This window comes from Haliotis asinina, chromosome 5 (genome assembly GCF_037392515.1).
Source record: "Haliotis asinina isolate JCU_RB_2024 chromosome 5, JCU_Hal_asi_v2, whole genome shotgun sequence".
NCBI classification, from domain to species: Eukaryota; Metazoa; Mollusca; class Gastropoda; order Lepetellida; family Haliotidae; genus Haliotis; species Haliotis asinina.
In genome coordinates this window covers 68054502-68076506 of record NC_090284.1, presented here as the reverse complement: position 1 = coordinate 68076506, position 22005 = coordinate 68054502, and the positions used below count along the sequence as shown (strand labels likewise).

Sequence of the window (22005 nt, the reverse complement as noted above, 5' to 3'; positions counted from 1 at the left end):
GCCAATCAACTCACTTCAACTATCCGCCATGCTATGGATGTTAACGTCAGTTGACAACACGCGTCAGTGGCGTTATCGACAATATCACCACTGTTGATTTCACTCTGCGCAGCAAGTACGCCGAACGGCTCGTTCTGGCATAATGTACTCATCTTGAATCTTTTTGCCGGTTTTAAGAGGGTGGTATGATCCCGGAATGTAGTAAATTTAAACGTGAAGGTCATGTTTATTTATGTGTGTAATTATATATATACGAATGCAAACTACAGATCTTACATCGCCTATTTTTCTAGGGATTAACAAACACATTTTACTAAAACGATAAAATGTGCTGAGAACTAGTTATTTATAGCTGAATGATTATAACATTCTTCCAATGTTGATATTCTTAAGAGTTGGTTAAAACGTTTGTATATTCATGTGATCATGATGAGACTGGCAAACGAGCATAAACATGCTTACATCAATGCCGCTCTCTAACAATAATGCAATAATTCTAAAGAGTTGTCCCAAATAGTTTCATGTACAGTAATTTCAGTGAAACATTCAACTTAGATATATTCGTCCGTTAACTAAAAGCCGTTTCCAGTGTCAGTCCCTTCGTCGCGTCGGTAGCTTGTTTTTAGGGCAATATCACAGTGTCACCTGAAGGTCGTTAGTGGAAGGTACACACTGCAGGACATTGTACGACATTGATTATTTACTTTGGAATCAATGTGTTTGTTTTATGTTATTTTGTAATAATGCTTTGAAATTTAAACCTTACTTCTTGAAAATACAAAATGGTCGTATGGAGGTCTTAACGATTTTGGGGTGGTGGGAGAACCTAGTGGTTAAAGCGTTCGTTCGTCACTCGAATGCCCGTGTTTTATGTATCATTATGTATTTAATAATCAAGATGAATAAATCAGGAAGCCTATCATAATTTCCCATCTTTCACGTACAGGAAGTGGTGGGGTAGCCCGGTGGTCTAAGCGTCCGCTCTTCACTGATCGATCCGGGTTTGATTCCCCATGTGGATACAATGTGTGAAGTCTATTTCTGGTGTCCCTCGCAGTCATTTTGCTGGAATATTGCTGAAAACGGCGTAAAACCACACTCATTCACTCATCGAACGATTTTGAAAAAGAATGATTATCAGCTCATGTCCTTAATGCTCACTTGAAACAAATCCTTGGTTTATTTGTGAGACTGTTGACCATAATAATATCGTCCCTGGTATTGTTCCTAAGTGAATCATTGCACCTTCAGTCGTCAAGCGAAGGTACGTGAACATTCAGGTGTAACAAACTGGAGCTTACATAAATCAGGTAACCCTTCCCTTACACATGGAGACAACAACGGTGGCAATAATAAGTCAATAACGACGTCACCTAAACCTAGCGTTAACCTAATGTAATACAGTCTGAAATACTTGGTTCTCGGGCAACCACAAAGCCGGTATTATCCGAGCCCAGTAGAGCTCACACAAGCACACTCGGAGAACATCGGATTTACTTATCGGAAGAGTACCCTCGAAGGATTAAGACTTCGTCAACATGGCGGAACAAAAGAGAATTCCATGCTCGCTTTTTAACTCTAGGGATTACAGTGGCGCTGGAATGATAACGGACTAGAAAGATTTTTACGACTGTATTAAACACACGTTCTATGTCATTGCTTGAACAACAGTGCTCTCGGGTAGATAACCAGGTTGGCTGGTAATGCACCCGGAGATTGAGTGTGAAGTAATATTAAGTGCGCACACTGTTGTTACTCAATTTAGATTCGACATCAATCACCACTGATCAATTCGTCGAGTGTCTGTTTCAATTACATGGCTGCAGTAATATCTGGCCTTATATTAGTGTGTTATCGTCAGTGATATTTTCAAACGAATGCCAGTTGAGTCATACTTGACGGAAAGATAAGCTGGAAGTTATCGTAGCATCCATTCAGTCTGAATGAAGGACACACATTTCGTAATATACACCCAAGTCAAACATACGAATGTGATTTAAGCATTTGCTCTTGTAGATGAAGACCTGGGTTTGATATCCCGGTTCTCGGGTTTGATGCTCATTTCATAGTGTCTCCTTCGTTGATACTGCTAAAGGTACTAGGAGAAGAATACAATCACACATAATCATTCATAACAACAGTTTAAGACAATAAATGGGATACAGACACGCATGTACGCAGGCGCACACACTCACACACGCACACACTTACATAGCTCGTTGAATCTGATCTTCACAAGATAATGGATACTACATTTTCTGGAATGTGTGGAACAAACCTGAAACATTTTCTGTTAACACACCTTCAATATTCACCACTTTTATACAATAGAACTGTTAGGTTCAAACACTATAAAGTGTATGAACTCAGCAGATCACCATACGACTCCCTGCTAGTCACATACTTGTCAGTTTCATGTTTAATGACTTAGTGACTGGTGGCGTATACATAAATCTGTTATACAGCAACTGAGATATCGCTCTCCCATCAGCCAGAGAAAAGCTACACAATACTACCCCGGCACTAAAGTTGTTATAATTAGATATTTACCCTACATGTCAGATATACACCCTACATGTCAGATATACACCCTGCATGTCAGATATCCACCCTACATGTCAGGTATTCACCCTACATGCCAGATATACACCCTACATGTCAGATATACACCACACATGTCATATATACACCCTACATGTCAGATATACACCCTACATGTCAGATACTCACCCTACACGTCAGATATACACCCTACATGCCAGAAATTCACCTTACATGTCATATGCAGTGTACTACACTAGGTTGGCATATATTATCGTACTCCCGCCAAGTACTCCAGTCATAATTTGTATAACACTACACCAGGATTATACTAGATATCATGCTTTCCCACACATCCACCCTAACAAGTCATTGTTTGTACAACACTATACCAGGATCACCCACCCTAACAAGTCACTGTTTGTACAACACTATACCAGGATCACCCACCCTAACAAGTCACTGTTTGTACAACACTATACTAGGATCACCCACCCTAACAAGTCATTGTTTGTACAACACTATACCAGGATCACCCACCCTAACAAGTCATTGTTTGTACAACACTATACCAGGATCAGCCACCCTAACAAGTCATTGTTTGTACAACACTATACCAGGATCACCCACCCTAGCAAGTCATTGTTTGTACAACACTATACCAGGATCACCCACCCTAACATGTCATTGTTTGTGCAACACTATACCAGGATCACCCACCCTAACATGTCATTGTTTGTGCAACACTATACCAGGATCACCCACCCTAACATGTCACTGTTTGTGCAACACTATACCAGGATCACCCACCCTAACATGTCATTGTTTGTACAACACTATACCAGGATCACCCACCCTAACAAGTCATTGTTTGTACAACACTATACCAGGATCACCCACCCTAGCAAGTCATTGTTTGTGCAACACTATACCAGGATCACCCACCCTAACAAGTCACTGTTTGTGCAACACTATACCAGGATCACCTACCCTAACAAGTCATTGTTTGTACAACACTATACCAGGATCAGCCACCCTAACAAGGCATTATTTGTACAACACTACACCAGAATCACCCACCCTAGCAAGTCATTACTTCTACAGTACTACATCAGGATCACATAGATATCGTGCCTGTCATTATTTTTACAATAGTCCACGAATTTCACACAAAATATCGTACTTCCATCGATTATCCCTGATATACCACACCAGGATAACACTTAACATCGTACTCCGACAAATCAGTTGTCAATTGCAGTATTGGACACAACGATCATACCAAGGTGTCCGTCACATCTATACTCCTGTATCTGTATCTGTAGTAGCAAGATTATGTAGATCTGTAGTCGGGTAGAAGTCAAGTACCCTTGTCTTGGTGCCCATCGTTACTAGGTGCCCCAAGAGAGGGTGGACGGCAATACGGCGTGTATCCCCCAGCGGTGACCTCCTGCCAGTGTATGGTCCTGGTTCTGTTACACTAGCGAGCACTGCGGGGTATATCTATTAGAAAGGGATTATAATTATAAGTGCTCCCTGATTCTTGATTCAGCATGGTGGTTTTTTTTTACATTCGTCAGTTTCATCTTAGACTATAGGCAATGTCTGATGAGGAAGAGACGTAAACCGATATAGACCTAACGCGTTCGGTCCCTACCGTCACTAAATAGCAACCGAGGCGGCAAAGCTAACGATGAGTCTTAAATCACGTTGGTCCAACGAAGACGCCACCAAAATATACAAAGTAGTATGAAAACGGTACAGTTTTTACTATGTTTAAGACCCCAAGCAAACTATACATCAGTTACACGAATTTCGTTCCCACAATCTGTATCACCGAGGAATGTCCTTGTGTGCAAAACGATGTTTTCGTTACGACTATCGAATGGATGTGAAACCACGGATTTTGTTACGTGTTTTGATTGTCCACGAAATGTTTTATACAATCACATGAAGGGTACGGACAGAACGATAACACACGTACACATATGACAGAATTCTTGACACTCACGTACAGTGGTATGTACATAACACTTGATTATTCCAGTGGCGTGTACCGCCATATCATAACTGAATCATTTGTTTACAGTTGCTAAGGAACTGGAGATCAGCTGACGATTAACAGTTTAAAGTCCTTGTCCTACGTGATGACCTGCGTTATGGAGCGCTCTTGTGCTGCCTTAATCTGTTAAAATAGCCACATGATGACCCGGATAGTGTGAGAAAATCAGACAGGAAAGGAGACAAATCATACACGAAGTGTGCGATATGAGCGTCACTAGAAGCCTTGATATCCTGTTTCAAGGCAATGGTCTACACAGTTATAATAACTGTGCTAGTTTCCTACGGCTTATCGTTAATGATAAAGAACAATGTACCTCTTGGTAACCCAAATCGCATTACCATGTCCAAAATTAGATTGGTTCCACGTCTTACAGCTTTATCGTTTTGACCAGTGCAATCTTGAAGACCATTCACCCGTCACTACGTTCTTTTTCAGAGAATTAAGAAAGCTAAAGGAGCCACGATCTAGATTTTCACTACAATTAATTATAAATTGTTCTGAAAAAACTAATATAGATAAAGCTCAGTGTTATGACAAGACAGTTCTACTTGCCATCTGTCTGCAAATGATACAGAACACCCACATTAGAATTCACAGCGTTCATGCGTGTAGTAAATTCCAGGTGGTCAGGCTCGATGACATGATAGATTGCTTGTTGTTGTTTCCCGATGGCTTAATGGCTTTGTCTGGACATACACGGTAATAACAATGCTGACTCACTATACCTTTGACTCACCACACACTCACTCATCAGGGGTGGTCTAGTGGTTAATGCGTTTGCTCGTCATGCCGATTTCCCACATGGGTACAAGGTGTGAAGCCCCTTTGTAGTGTGCCCCACCGTGACAGATTGCTGGAATAAATGCGGCGTAAAACCGTACTCTTTCACTCATCATAGAACAACACAGTCCGGGGCGTAGCTACCATTATACAAAACAACCCGGGCTTACACATGATTGCTCCTATAGAGATTGGGAAAGCCCACAATACTATCTAAATATAAAGCTTTCCAACCTATCGCACTCACACGAAAAATAATGGCTTGTTACGCGCCTGATAGTGGTTATGACTTTTTATTACATGCTTTGAAATCCGATATTTTCGAACGTCATTATTTTGCGTTCTACATGTATTCTTCTCCATGAAGGACAGTTATCGAATTTAGAAACAAATAACCTTGTATTTCAGGTATTATATATTAATCCAAATGACAGAATCAAGATGCCTATTATATGTGCCCATGTTGTTCGTATTCATTCTGTTTCCTTGTATTGGTCTGGGTTGTGATACCAGGATACTACAGCCATGAACACAGCATATCGTTAGGATAAATCTGTTTTGTAAATAGGTCATCAAGACCATGATTCTTAATGTCCCTCTTTCATCCCGGTCAGGTCATGTGACCCTTGTCCTTAATTACATATTCAATGTCTTATTTAAACAACATCATCAAAACGTTAGCAACTGCTTCACGCAACTGATTCAACTGATTAATGTTTTTGTTTTTTAATCATGCCAAAACTCATGACTAATGGACGAAGTGATTAAATCATGCTGTGTTTGTAAATCATGTTATGAATAATAACTCTCAAGTCTTACTCCTAATCTGAAGTGCTCAGGCACTTGTCTCCCGAGGCCTCCTGGACGGGGGCGCCATTGATCCAACACAGTGAGACAGGATTAGCAGCTCTAACTAGCTGGACATTCCTGAACAGAATGCCTGCTGCTGTCCTGAATGGGAATGCTTGTTAACTACCTTTTATGATGAACTCGATGTGATGGATGGACGTCTGCTACAGCACGCCATCGACTGACTACGAAATTACTACTGTGTAATAGGACTGCAAGAAAAACGGATGCAAGAAAACACTGAACATGAAACATTATTTTTTTCATACTGTTATATACTTAGTTATTGAGGTTGTTGGAAGCAGTTTTTTTATAATGTGTAGTATATGCAGTTAAGGCGTATGCTTCTCTCGACTGTAATATGGCCTGATGTACGGGTCTTTGTGTCTTTGTGTCTGCCGGTAGGCAGATGACACTGCTACAAACAGGCGTACATCAGCACCGTACATCAGCACCGTACATCAGCACCGTACATCAGGACCCGAGGAAGAAGCATACAACATATTTACCTTACAGCCATGTTAAATGTACAAAATAAACATATCATTTTATTTTGACGATTGCTACCCACATGTGACATGTAAACAAAACGGCGTCTGCCTCTCGACTAGATTTTTAAAATCAGTGAAATATATTGTGACAAGCTTGACACTGCTATCAAAATGGTTAATTATGTTTAAACTGAGCGTGCAAAAGATTCAATATATAAAATGGTTGAAATAAAGCAGTGAAACCTGACGAAATAAATGTCTACATATTGAACTCAAAACCAGCTAACTGAACGGTTTTCGAACTACGGGCACTGCATGCATCATATTATGACGTACATGACACGGCTTCTTGACGGAGAGTTTGGCGGTGGTTACCATGTCAGCGGGTTGTATTTATCCGGTTGCCACACGAAAACTTGTTAACGCGTCATTAACCAACGAAATTAAAGTATTTTACATGATAAGTATAAGTATGCTTATGTTTAATCATAAAAGATATTCCTTCTGAGCACGGTAGTGTAGACTGTCATCAGTGTTTGGGCTCAACACAAATTAAATCTGTTATGAGAGACCGTCTTGGCATCTTTTGATGTTGAATAACTGAATGTATCGAGGGTATGAAACGTAACAGGGTGTAAACCTATGTCAACATGTCAGCTTAATTTATGCGGAAACTAGAGAAATGACCAACCTTTACGTCTTGCATTCAAACCCACGACCAGAATATACCGAAAGTCAAGGAACCAAAGGTACTGCTAGATCATCAAGGTCCTTTTATTAAAACCAGAATCACAAATACACTTCATAGTAAAATATACAATGTTATATATTGCACATGTGATGCATTGCTTTGTATGTTCCTCAGGAAGCAGAGCTAGCGTTGCCGACCGAGCCGAGGTTCCCCCAAGCCGCGCCTCCACCAGACTTTCCCGACCAGGCACACAGGCCAGGATAGAAATAGATGAGGTACTGGGAGACGATGATTGTAAATTTTTTGATACACTGCCGAAATAATGTAAAACTTTTAATACAGGACAAATGGTGTCTCGACATTACGACGACTGTTAGAAGTATTAGTAACAATTAAATAAACTGCCGGGCAAAAGAAACGCTCTGGGTATCTTGACGGTGATATGGTGAATGTGAAAAAAAATATTATATTGAATTTCAGGTGTCGTAGTTCTGTTATTATGCTTCCAGTGTTTCGGCGACGCTTTTAAACGTTTCTTTGTTTTTGGTAAATCAAGTCATAACATTGATTACTGAACAGTCTCGTTTCCTGTTTACTGGGTCCCTCCTATTGCGCAACTTACTGCGATAACCTGTCTAGAATTTTTAGACTTATTCATTTAACTGGATACATAAATATTAATCAGCATGATTTGATAGGCACTTGCATATTGCAACACCACGCTCCTTCTAATCCTTGCAAACATCTGTCATACAGCGAGGCCTGACAAACAGAAACCTGGAAAGCGTGGAAATCTCAAAGCGAGGAAAGAGCAGTCTGTGATTACTTAGTTAAGGTGTGCTGCGTAAACCTCGCAATAAAATATAGAAATACTGCGCTATTAAAGTTTAGAATTAAAATTCATTTGTAAATGCCATTTTCTTATGAAACAAGGACTTGGAATTCGGTGTCTGTTTTCACTTTCAAAGGAGAAAATTCGGATCGGCTGAAAAGTAGGTCATTGTCTGAATAGGTTAATGAGACTCATGTTTCTGTATGCCAGTTTTCAACTTTCTTTGTCCGACAGTTCACAGAGAAACATTAGTTGAGGTTTCCACTGGTTGTCAAATGGCGTTAACGAAGGACTGTCACACATGGTCTCCATGCAAAAGAAGGCTTTAGAAAGTGTGTTATTGTCTCTATAAAATAAGAGTAATCAGTAATTTGCTACACTTGTGTATATACTTACTTTAAATAATGACAGACAAGCAACGTTGAAGTCCCATGACTTCATATGCCGTGGAGCCACCATCCCACACAATCCATCTGTAATGGCGTTGTATGAAATATGTATCTTCGATTGTGATAACAATTGGCTCATTAATCGTCGAGCGCAGAAACCTTGTAAAACTATTTAAACGATGAGATACAACATGAACTCGACAAATGCTTATTTTTGGTAGTAAGTCTGATTTTAGAAAATCTAGATCCTTAAGTCCGCTAATATTCACGAAGTCATTAACTGCTGGCTACACGCCAGACACCATAAGGATGACAATATTGTTCTGCCCCTTTAGCTGGAGTCTTTGCTGAAAGAAAAGTTGAAAACCAACTATTACGAGGTCAGAAAAAGGTTCAAGGACAACGACCCCGAGGGCAAGGGGAATGTGTCAAGGTCAGTGTCTAGTTTCTCATGAACAAATGTCGTATTTCACCACACAAAATGACAAAATGTACACTCTAGTTGACATTGTAGTAGAATCCTTTATTGATATTCAACAATATAGAACGTGTTATTCGACGTTTCTCTGTGTGTGTAGAATCGACATTGGTTGACGTTAAGGTGAGCCTGAAATTCTTAATGTCATGATACTATTCCGAATCATAGGTAGGATATCTTTCTGAAGTCTGACTTCGTAACCATTCCTCCAGGACATTTAGGCATGTGTAGCTTTGATTCAGAGCAGTTTATAAAGTACACTTAATTGTTTCAGAGAGGCATTCTGTCGTATATTGATGGTGGTTATCAACCGCCCAGTCGGCCAGTCTCAGTTCAACAGGCTGTGCGAGAGGATTGGTCTCAAGAACAAGAGCGTTGTCTCCTTTACTGAGTTCTTCAGTCACTTCCGAGATGTGCCTGGTGAATCGGACTATCCTCAGTGGATGGACCCTGTCAACAGGACAGACAGAGTCACCATGAGTGCGGCATCCGTCCACATGCATCTCAAGGAGAAGGCAAAGCAGAGGTACTCATATTTAATAGATTAAGTTACAAAGCCCGTGCCACATTCACAAGAAATGTCTCCTAATAGCATAGTCGAATAACAGTTACTACTATACCACGTGTTTCTGAATCATTATCTTCTAGCGAAGACACCAGGTGTTCTCCACACAGATAAAACGGGGCGTTGTTGTTTTGATATTGCATTCGCAGTCGAGTCTTGTGAAGATCTTTGACCGATATCTCCGATCCTTCTTTGGGCCACATTTTATGTTTTTTTAAAAGATTATGACATTCCAAATGATGTGTTGATCTACGATATCTACCTCCTAGATTCTTGGACGTTGCCGACATGTTCCCCCAGATGAACCCCGGCGGGTCTGGCCGCATCCTGAAGCCCGAGTTCAAGCAGATGCTCAACAAGATGATGTTCTTCATGGAGGATGACGAGTTTGACAAACTGTGGAACAGGTAGTCGACGTTTCGTTACTATGGCTGACAATCTCAGAACGAAATAATACTGTTTATAAAATGTACCTGCTTGCAAAAGGCGCTACACATGAAGTAGAATCAGCATGCTCTTTCTGGGAAGATTTGAAAAAGCTGCACATGACCTTTGCTCAAATGCTGTGTGATCGGAGTAACCCCCAAGTCAGACGCTATCCCATAGACTCTTCAGTACGAGTGCATGTTCTATATTGACCAATCTTACGCCTATATCGCTGCTAAATGTTATTATTGCTTGGCGTGGACATAAGAGTATGAGAAACGATCACCAGGCAAAATGATGTACATCCAGTCAGGTCACATATTTCACGAATTGATCTTCATGCCGATCATAGCCGGGGTTGCTGCAGACTTACTGATGCGACATAAAACGATACACTCTGTTCACTATAGGACCACCACTATCCACATAGAGATCTACTAGCAGATAATCAGTATTTCGAGACAACAATATTCGCCACCTGTAGTAAATCCCCCACCTGCTAAGCAAACTGTAACAGTTACCTGCAAAGCAAAGGATTACAGTTCACATACCCTCATGTACCTGGTAACTAAACTAAGGTGCTGGTCGACGTGTTGAAGGGAGGTAATTCATGTTGTGGTTTGTGACCCTAGGTATGACACTGAAGGGACGGGTGTGATCCAGGGAAGCAGGTTCCTCAAGTCCCTGGGTATAGAGTGGAGGAACTCCACTTCTGAGGGGGTGAGGAAATCCCTGTCGCCGGTCAACGAAGAAGGAGGTGATTGGTTGTCCTCTGCTTTCTAGATTAGTGTTTCTTGAATGATCAGAATGAGTAAATTGTTACAAAATTGTAATAAGAGCGTAAACATATTTAATGAATTGTTTTGTTAAATATATAAATATATGGTTTAGAAATAACTTTAATTCTGGAAATATCAAATAATGCAAGTATACAATCTCTCTGAAACAATACAGGATCCGGTCTCAATTGCTAACATATAATACGGGTTGGGACAGACAGACCATGTTGTATTTACGTCCCACTTCTGTACCTACAAATGATATTCACAAATATTCAAAACAGTAGGACGTACAGAGTTATCAAAAGAGAATTATGAGAGACAAAATCATTTTGAAAATCTAAAAAATTATTAGAACGTTAAAATTATCAAGCATAAAAAAGTGTTTTCCTTCTGTTGACGATTAAAGGCATGTTTTGGCGAAAAATAACAAAGATTAGGATTGTTGAATCCATAAAACATAATACGTAACAGCTTGCGACTGGATCACGATGGGTGGGTAGTGACTCTTAATGTGAACTAGACAAATCACGACTCCAGTGCCACAATTTGTCTACAGTTTACTTCTCTTTTCACAATGTAATTAGTAAGCCAGCAGCAAGTCATGCAACATATGCATACATGGAAGGTTTACTTTCCCTCTGTTCCAGATAGCACCCCTGTCAGTGAGCGCCGCACCCCCCGGCGCAAGGAGCAGGAGAGGAGACAGCAGCTGAACATAGAACGCTGGCTCAAGGATAAGTTCAGGGAGGGCTTCTTCCAAATGAAGGAGTCGTTCGAGGAACTGGACACCAACAACACGGGCGCGGTGAGTTGTGGATGTTTTATCTGTAAAGAGTGAGCTATGTTCCAGAAGATACAGCCTTTTGTCGCTGCATATGAAGTAGAATCAGCATGCTGTTTCTGGGAAGGTTTGAAAAAGCTGCACATGAACTTTGCTCAAATGCTATGTGATCGGAGTAACAACATTCTAGGCTTCGTGCTTGTGAATTGTTTTGGTTATGGAAAGGGTTTTGTCGGTTTGATTTACTCGTCGTTGGACATTATACGGTGGTAATATGAATATCGATAAGTCACGACCGCACACACGCTTTCACCATATTTAGGGTTATGGGTTCCTCAAAGTACCCGAGCTGCACTGCTGGAGTCAGGACACACTGACTTTAAACACCCTCTTCAGTAGACAATAGCTTTTGGTATTGAAACCTTTAAGGCCTGTCCCAGAATCCAGATGGGGACCTGACCAAATAGGATGCTAGGATGCTATACCTAAAATTAATAATATGCTTTTAGACATTATTCCAACTGCTCATTAGATATGCAAGATGAAAATAGGTCGTGATGTTCAGAAATCATCGAGCGTTCATGCTGTCTATCATCAGGTGTCCTTTGACAACTTCCTGGATGTCCTGAAGCAGTTTGGGTTGAATCTGGAGAAGCCCTTGCTCGGGTCCTTCCTAGCTCGGTGTAGCGTCCAGGTTGTAGGTGGCGGTGTGCCCTACAAGGAGTTCCTCCATCGGTTCCAGGACCGTAGCGAGAACGGCATGACCCACAACATCCTCACAGACAAGAAACACAAGTGAGTTTCCATCTGTCCTTTTCAGTCCAAGGTTTGTTGTTATTGAACTCTCGACTAAACGTGAAGTGAAGTGAAATGTAACATCAGCCCAATACTGTCCACAGTTATTTCACTTATACATACGTGCCAAAATAAAATGGTTCTAGGATCAAAATGCATATATATGGCATTGCTGAAGGTTCTGGTTCCAAGACGTTAATGTTAATGTATGACATTCACGACTAAGGGAAGTAAGAGAGCTTCGATAACCTGGGCCCTGGGTGTTGTGTGCACTGTTAAACATGATCAACGTTAACACAAGCAGGACCAGTAGGTGACGATGTAAAGGATCACACTTTGAGTGAGTGAGATAATGAGATACGTTTTACGCCGCTCTCAGCGATATTCCAGCTATATGGCTGCGGTCCGGAAATAATCGGATCAGCACCAGACAATCTAGGGATCAAGATCATGAATATCAAGCTACGGAGCTAGGATACGATGACACCACACTTTGAATTGGAGTTTACGTTACTAGTTGTTATGTGACGATCTTCATTAAGTCTCTTGATGCAAATGTATAACAATACACGCTTCTTTCTTCAAACACGTAGGTCCTCTGTTTTCGGTGTTTTAATAGACAGAAAAAGTCCTAAAACATTTTAACATAGAAAATAATGTTCACCTCTTTCTTATTTCATAAGGACCCAATTCCATGCCTGCAGTATTTCGTCCTTATAACCCGGACTGGTCATCCAGAATGGCTATTTCTAATCTTTTCGGGAAGTTTTCTTGGGTCTAATCAGTTCGAATCACTATGGTTTCTAATTCCATAAATCGTTTTTAGAGAAAACCATTTTTGATGCCAGAATTACCTACATCCTAACTGATCATGTTTACTAGCATATTGGTTTAGCCAAAATTGCCATTCGAGATGCAAAGATGTAAGATCCACTCGATCCAAATGCTATGTGTGTACCATAATAGTAGTTGAGTTGTGTTCCAGGTACAATCACCCCGGAAGTGTGGACGGCGTCTCTACCGTCAGTGCCATCGAGGCCCAGCTCATGAATATGTTCCAGAGAGACTTCCTGGCTCTACTCGGCACGTTCAAGTAGGTACATCTTGAAGAAATTGAACTTACCCTTCGGTATAGATGATCTGATATCGTTCAGCAATAGTCACGTACCTTATTCCCTAACGCTGTTTGCCACCTGAACTAGAAATGTATCTATTTCATGTGTAGGTTTGTGTATAGCAATTATTCAATGCGTGAGTGAGTGAGTTTAGTTTTAAGCCGCACTCAGCAATATTTCAGCCGGTGGCGACGGCGGTCTGTAAACAATCGAATCTGGACCAGAAAATACAGTGACCAACAACATGAACATCGATCTGCACAACTGGGAACCAATGACATGTGTCAACCAAGTCAGCGAGCCTGACCTCCCGACTCTTACAAGCATACTCGCTTTTAATGGTTGCTGAAGGTCTGTTCTACCCAGGACCTGTATAACAATGTTGCTACATGATGAGAAATGATTGCTTGTAGAAGAGATTTGTGGCTGTGGAAAGGCTTTTGTAGCTTCTGTTAAACTTTACGGTGATTATGTTGATATGTTGGAGGTCTGTATCAATACTGATGGCCTGTTTACTAGTGTTGGCATGCTGACCATCTTTGTCAGTGTTCAAGGCTGTTTTGAAGGGTGATAGATCTGTGTGAGTAATGAAGATAATGTTAATATGGTGCTACAGGTGCTGTTGAAGATCTGTGTCAGGACTGAAGGTTGAATGCTGAATTTGTTTAAGATCTGTGTTGGTGTATTGTAGGTCCATTGACAAGATCGGTCAAGACGTTATAAGCCAGGAAGAGTTCCGCGCCGCCATTGAAAGCCGGTTTAGCTTGGAGCTGACCGATTCCCAGTTCGAAGCCTTCACAGACAGATTACCTTTGGACGAAGATGGGAATGTTAGATATGCCGAGTTTATGCAGCTCTTTGATACAAAGTAAGTTGCTCCATGACGCTTGACTTGAAAAATATGTTCTCGTGTTTATTCAGATGAATGCTTGACTTCCCTTTGAATGTGATGTGACATATGTCAGCGATGAATATGGATAAGCTCACAAAAAAAACTAGCTAGTATCATCAGAAATTGATGGTGATCTAAAAGCACGTTTGTTCAGTATTTGAAATCATGAAACGGCTTTCGGAAGTATTTTTCGCTTTTAATTGAGAAAATGAGTTAAAATGTTAATTAAAGTAAATGCCACCTCTCCGGATATACCAATTATGATGGTGCAGTGAGTCTATTAGACCTCTTTCTGTTGTACCTCAGAGAAAGCGTGTTTGATTACAACTGCTACTCAGAAATGACACTGCAAATATCACACCTTATTTTCTTTATCTCACTGTCAGAATCTTCCTGTCAGACTATCTATACTTAACCTGCTTCACTAGTTTACAATATTCAACAACAGTTACATATTTGAGCTGTGAATGCAGAAATTAGTATCAGACAAATGTCCGTTAGTTATTAATGTCAGTACAAGTTTCCTTTCAATGTTTATTTCTAATTTGCACAGGGGTAAGGCCCAAAGCCTGTTCCAGGGCAAACGAAAGACAGCAGATACCCTGACTATCTCTCATCCTGAGCAGACCCAGTCCCCAAGACAACCGCTCCAGGGGGAAGAGTTTGAGGACACCTACGTCCGGAGGACGCCTCAGGAGATCTTCAAAGTCATCAAGGACTTGTTGAACCGCAGGTACCAGGATGTGGAGGGTGCGTTTTACGACCTGGATGAGACCAACACAAGACGCCTTACGACGGAGATGATGTACCAGCTATTGAAGAGGTATTGGTTAGTCTATCATATCTGACAGCATTCGGCGTTGAGATTTGGCTGATTTGTGAGTGTGCTGATTTAGTGGAGACTACGGAGAAGTGATGAAGAGGGTTAGTGATGTCATTGAGACGACGTCCAGTGAAATAGGTTATCGAGGATAGAAAGGGGGCTGTTGGTGTAACAATTTGGGATTTTGAGGAGAGTCAGGGAATGAACATGTTATGGTGCTATTGAATTCAACGTGTTTTTTCAACAAAACTGTGTCTGATATAGCTAAGGGAATATACGAACTTTTTCCAGGAAATTCAACGCAAAGGACACTAACAACCCTGTTTAAGACATTTTGCTTTAAAAGCAACGAGGTAAACACCGTAAACGCCCTGTTACTCTGCTTCGTACTATTTTCAGTACTTGTTACAGAGTATCTCATTGATCATTGATTCACTTGAACACTCGCAATAATGTTTCTCTTCGAAGAGCACGTGTAAGTGTTTGTTCCACACATCGGAAAGAGAATAGTATATTTTACTACTATTCCTCTTAACACTTTCGCCATAATCCAGGATACTGGTGTGCTTTCTTCCCAGATTTGACATTCAGCCGGAGGTATCCCGACGTGAGATTCGCGACCTCTGGAAAACCTTCATCACCAACACAGACCGGACCCTTGACTACCTCCAGTTTGTCCGCCATTTTGGCTTCTCCATGAAGTCTGCCACCTACCCCAACGCCAAACTGAACCCTCCACGTCGCGGGGATGCCGACTACATGATGAGATCCAGGAAACTCAACTGTGCAGCTGACATGCTGCAAGACAGTCTTCGTTCCAAGGTTTGTTTCAACACAACAAGTAAACATGGCGTGTGATCGGATTATCTTCTACAGACCCAAATATTCTGGTCCAGACTAGTGGAATTACGGAATGAGGTGTTGGGTTCCAATAATTATTTCTTACTTGCATCACTACTTTGCTGAAGCGACAAATGCGTTTTATATTTTATGGCTAAATTAGTAGACACATGGTCATATCAAATCATCATCTCTATTCCACCGAACTTATCGCTGAACCAGCTGAATCAGGTTACCCTAGGTCTAGACAATCTAGTTACCTATCAACGATATCCAAATCGCGCACCAGCTGAATCAGGTTACCCTAGGTCTAGACAATCTAGTTACCTATCAACGATATCCAAATCGCGCACCAGCTGAATCAGGTTACCCTAGGTCTAGACAATCTAGTTACCTATCAACGATATCCAAATCGCGCACCAGCTGAATCAGGTTACCCTAGGTCTAGACAATCTAGTTACCTATCAACGATATCCAAATCGCGCACCAGCTGAATCAGGTTACCCTAGGTCTAGACAATCTAGTTACCTATCAACGATATCCAAATCGCGCACCAGCTGAATCAGGTTACCCTAGGTCTAGACAATCTAGTTACCTATCAACGATATCCAAATCGCGCACCAGCTGAATCAGGTTACCCTAGGTCTAGACAATCTAGTTACCTATCAACGATATCCAAATCGCGCAATGTTCATTTTCATATGTGTCTTCATATGTGTATTCATTAGGTTGACTACATGTGGGAGGACCTACGACGCGAGTTCGTGAACATGGACCCATACAATACTGGCTTCGTGAACCGAGAGGAGTTTAAAGACGTTTTGTCAGAGCTGTGTGTTCACCTGAGCCAGCTGGAGATGGAACAGCTCAGCGAGAGATTCGACATCAGACACGATGGCAGGTCAGTTAAAAATCTCTCTCCCTCTCTCTCTCCCTGTATGTGTGTGTGTGTGTGTGTGTGTGTGTGTGTCTGTGTGTGTTATTTTACGGCAGGGGGTAGTGCGACGTAAATCTGGCTATTTGTAAGCCTTGTATGCTACTGCGTTCACCGTATGATATGTCTTGCTGTGTGTTGTGTTCTACTTTCGGCACGGGGGCTTGTATTGCTGAAACTAATACGTCCTGGGTCCAACAAGCCTACACTGATATCCATACACATATAAAGAAGGTATGTGTATTATCAGTGTAGGCTTGTTGGACCCAGGACGTGTTAGTTTCAGAAATACAAGCCCCTGTGACTTTCGTTATGTGTCCTACCGCACTGAAGACTACTATATAGAGGTCATGACAATGTATTGCAGGGTGTCTTATGTTGAGTTCTTGAAGCCGTTTGCCCTGAGGAAGCAAGTGTGGCGTCATGGAAACAACATGTTGTCGTTGCTGCAGCACCCACAGCCGGAGCTCCCCATAGCCGATGTCGTTGAACCACCCCAACAGGGTCTGCACGGTATCACAGCCAAACTTCGACAGAAGGTAACTTTCCGGATATTAGCTGATTTGATGAACAAAGACATTAAGAAATTGCCTCTATACTGGGACCACGTTAGTGAATTAGAGAGTGAATTATACATATGGAAATTAATTAAGCAACACCAAATTCAAAGACACATAAAAACTTAACAAAGTTTAACGAAGTAATTTTGATGATTGATTATTCAATTTTGATGTATTGACATACAGCATGAGCTTTTCATGGGTTGATATGACGCGCGTGAAGCTTGCACAGCGCACGTGCATTGCTTTAACCTCAACTTTCGAAAAATGCACTTTTTCCCTGGGGTGTTTACAAGCGCAGGTTGTCGATTGCATTCGGTTTTTCATTCATTTCAATGTCATGGCACGTAGGAAATTATCAGAGGCCACTCGTTGGCAAATAATCGGCATGAGGAATGCTGGTATGTCTCTAAGACAAATCGGGACTCAAATCGGACGACATCATTCCATAATTTCAAAACTTTTGAAAAAATACCGGGCCACTAATGAAGTTAAAGACCTGCCTAGACCAGGAAGACCCAGGAAGACCACAGTCCGGGAGGACAGAGCTTTACTGAGACTTGTACGGCGCAGGTCCTTCGACTCGAGCTCTCGGTTGAGACAGGAGTGGCTTCCAGGGAGACCCATCTCGAACAGGACCGTTCGGAATCGTCTGAAAGCTGCAGGATACCGGGCAAGGAGGCCAATCAAGCGACCCAGACTGTCTCCAGCCCATAAGGCAGCCCGACTGGCCTGGTGTAATGACCGTTTGCACTGGAACATTGCCTCTTGGAGGAAGGTCCATTTCTCAGATGAGAGCCGGTTCTTGCTGCACATGGTGGACGGTCGTACTCGGGTCTGGAGGCAGAGGAACACAGCAATGGCTCCACGGAACATCCAGGAGACTGTGGCCTTTGGGGGAGGTTCCGTTATGTAATGGGGGTGCATTTCCATGAACTGCAAGTTGGATATCATTACCATCCGTGGCAACCTTAACGGTGTTCGTTACCAACAGGAGGTTCTTGACAGGGCTGTGGTACCTCATTTTGAGAACCATCCTCTGGCAACGAGACCCATATTTATGGACGACAATGCTAGACCTCACAGGGCGCATGCTGTAAATGATTTTTTTGCGGCAAAATGCAATTGACAGAATTCCATGGCCTGCCATGAGCCCTGACCTCAACCCCATTGAACATTTGTGGGACTTTATTGGCCGTCGTGTGAGGCAGAGAGACCCACCAGTCCATAATCTCAACGAATTGACGGCTGCCCTGCATGAGGAGTGGAACAGGATCCCCCAGAATCAGATCCGGAGACTCATCCAAGGAATGAGGAGGCGTCTGGAATCGGTGGTGCGTGCGCAGGGAGGACACACTAGATATTGATGAAAGTCGGTGTGCAGACTCTCAGATGACTGTTCTTTCTTTCCATGTGACATTTGTGTTAATACACCTGACAACAACGTCTGTGGATGAATAGTAAATTGTGTCCATTTTTTCATGAATTTAAGACAGTTTTAAGAATTTGGATTTCGTTGCAATAAAGCAAAGTCTTGATACTTTTTCCCTTTAAGTTGTTTGTCAGAGATCGTCTGTTGAATAAAAAAGTGTCAAACTATATCAACCCGGCATATTTTGATTGTCAGAACACTTCAAAGTTGCTCCAATAGAAAAAATTGGGGTGTTGCTTGATTAATTTCCAGGTGTATATATGAAAGAATCATCGCCATTGCTTGACCACTGACCCAGTTCCTTTACGAAATCCAGAAGTGCATGTTTGAAGCAGGAGTAGAAAGTGGGGCATATCAAATTGATTGGTGTATTGTAAAATCAGGTTCAGTTAATTTACTGTCTGAACCCTAGCCGACCAGCTGTGAAGGAGAGAGGTGTGTTCTGGTGGCTGAAGCGTTCGAAAGGCAAACGGAAGTTCGCTTAAATTCTCTAATGTATAGAATGGGTAAACCAATTTCGGTCCACTGTTATCATATGGCTTGAGCATTGCTACGATCAGTATTAACCGTAGTATATATCATTACATTGATCACGCATCCTGGTTTTTGCAAGGACCGACTTCACAACAGGCATGTCGATCGGTGACCGAGCAATCTTAGGTGCTAGGCTAGTAATCTAGAGGGCTTGGGGGTGCCGGCATCGAGCCCGCCTCTGACGGGGCTTAAGAACATTCTAGTCAACTTTGTATGCAGACTCTTTCCGAGTTGTCACAACCCCTAGTGTACAGTACACAACCCCGTACCCTTAAAAGAACCCCCAAATCCGTTGGTAAATGACCAGATGGTTGTCACATGAATACGTGCAAACACCTAGTTGAGGGTGCAACAGCGTGCAGTAAACCTAGACAAAGTACTGTGACTATGCGTCCCTGACCATCCAACTGTGAATGGGTACCTCTTAGGGATGGGAAAGCCACAGGAACTCGGTGTATGGTCCCCAAGGAGTGGAGATTATTGATTGAAAATACGATGTGCCCTTGAGATGGACATCCAGTGATCGAGGGACAAACAAAGCGCCTTTGTGCAGCTAGTTTTAGCTGGATATTGGCGCTATGGAAATAATAATCAGGTGTTTACAGTGTGTCAACATTCTGATTGCATGTCATTGTACGCCGACAACATGTCTCACTGCTGATATAAACAACAGTTTTGATTGCTACCACTTTATGATTAATAACCTGTGGAACCTGGTTTATTGCTGACTGTGGCGTAAGCTACATTCTATCCTATTGAATTCTTTCTGTTTACAGCTTGCGGGTGACTGGAAGAATCTGCGTCGAGCTTTCCGGAAGATAGATGTGACCGGAAACGGATATCTGTCTGTCCCAGAGTTCCGTTCGGTTCTCAGACTGGCGAATGTACTTCTTGACGAAGACGAAGTTTATCACGTGATGACAGAGTTTGATAGAGACATGACAGGCAAAATATCCTACGACAAGTTCATTGATGAAACATTTAGGCCAGAGACACGAAGAAGTGTGAGACGACCATCCCAAAGTTAAACACCAAAGGCAACAAAGTGGCACTGAGTGCAAGTAACTCTCGTGAAAGTATTGATCAGTATTAATACTTCAGTATTGGATTGCTATCGGCATCTCATCATTATTGGCAATCACACATGTGTGATGTGTACAGAGCCTCATGCAACTAACCGTGTGTAAACGGGACATTTACAATCATTTTTCCTCGGTATTTAATGATTGTGTTGTAAATATCTTATTTTTCAGCTAAACGGATGTCATGATTTCACATAGATTGCATTGTTCGATTATGATTTGTTCCTGCTGTACTATTCCTGTTTGTTTTGTATGTGGCGTGTATGGTTTGCAAGGAAAAGAAAAATATTTCGTTCAGCAAAATGTCATGGCATATAAAGGCCTGGCAAATTATATGTAACAAAAAGACGCTTACTTTTATTCCTCAAAGGTCACTAATTACATTAGTAGTTGTCTAAAATTCGGTAACAACCCGGGAACACAGCACTCCTTATTTTATGGAAATTAAACTAATCCACATGCTCTTATCTCAGATACTTTTAGGGGCAGCGAGGTGGTTAAAGCCACTCGTCACGCTGAAGAACCGGGCTCTATTCTCCACATGGGTACATTGTGTGAAGCCCATTTCTGGTGTGCCTTACGTCGTATTCCTGAAATAATGCTAAAAGCGGCGTTAAACCATTGTCTCAAAAATAAATGTAAAAGGAATCACACTAACGGGCAAAAAGAAAGTATACCTTTGAAAGCATGGAAAATTTGCAAATTGACTAAACGTTTTTGAAACGTTACCATATTGAACAAAGTTCCACAACACAGTGGCCACCAAATACATCACTTTGTTTGTTTGTTTCATTTGTAGCCACTATTGAAGATGGATGTTTATATTCTTTTGCCTAGGAGGGCAAGTGTCTTTAGGTCAGTGCTATTCGATGTATAGGGACTGGTCCATATTTGGTAATACAATCAGAAACGTACGTGAGCGTGTTTTCATGTCACCGTTTGCCCACCATCCACTCAGTGTTTTCTCCAACTATACGAAATTGTTATATATGTGTGATTTTGTTGTGGTCTTCATGTTACAGTATGCATATTATTTGATTTTACAGAGAACCCCTCAAAGCAACTGTGATAATACTATGTTTATATTTTATGTGTGAAGTTTGTGGTTTGTTTATTGTTAACCATCCTTTGCTCAATTTCATGCTTGGCGTCATCGTATATATTTTGTAAATCAGGATTAATAAACAGTGAAAACATGATATAAGATGCCTTTATGCAATCAGTGATTAAATGCTTTATTTAGGTTTTAAAGACTCGGTAAAAATATAGAAAAAAAATAAAACATTTGAATTTAAGGATTACAAATTCAAAATACTTCTACCCCATTT

At 41.5% G+C, this 22005-nt stretch overlaps 1 protein-coding gene across 1 annotated transcript in view; it reads left to right on the top strand.

Moving 5' to 3' along the window:
* LOC137284106 (EF-hand calcium-binding domain-containing protein 6-like) overlaps positions 1 to 21871 on the top strand; it is a 32865-nt gene extending 10994 nt beyond the window's left edge. Inside the window, exons 2-15 of the mRNA XM_067815787.1 lie at positions 7592 to 7692; positions 8974 to 9071; positions 9391 to 9642; positions 9951 to 10088; positions 10740 to 10864; positions 11537 to 11694; positions 12269 to 12465; positions 13451 to 13558; positions 14272 to 14448; positions 15026 to 15295; positions 15874 to 16117; positions 16864 to 17036; positions 17437 to 17608; positions 20372 to 21871. Of these exons, the coding sequence (XP_067671888.1) occupies positions 7592 to 7692; positions 8974 to 9071; positions 9391 to 9642; positions 9951 to 10088; positions 10740 to 10864; positions 11537 to 11694; positions 12269 to 12465; positions 13451 to 13558; positions 14272 to 14448; positions 15026 to 15295; positions 15874 to 16117; positions 16864 to 17036; positions 17437 to 17608; positions 20372 to 20623 (2465 nt within the window). The 3' untranslated portion in view covers positions 20624 to 21871. The remainder of the gene's footprint in view (positions 1 to 7591; positions 7693 to 8973; positions 9072 to 9390; positions 9643 to 9950; positions 10089 to 10739; positions 10865 to 11536; positions 11695 to 12268; positions 12466 to 13450; positions 13559 to 14271; positions 14449 to 15025; positions 15296 to 15873; positions 16118 to 16863; positions 17037 to 17436; positions 17609 to 20371) is intronic.
* Positions 21872 to 22005: the final 134 nt, after the last annotated feature.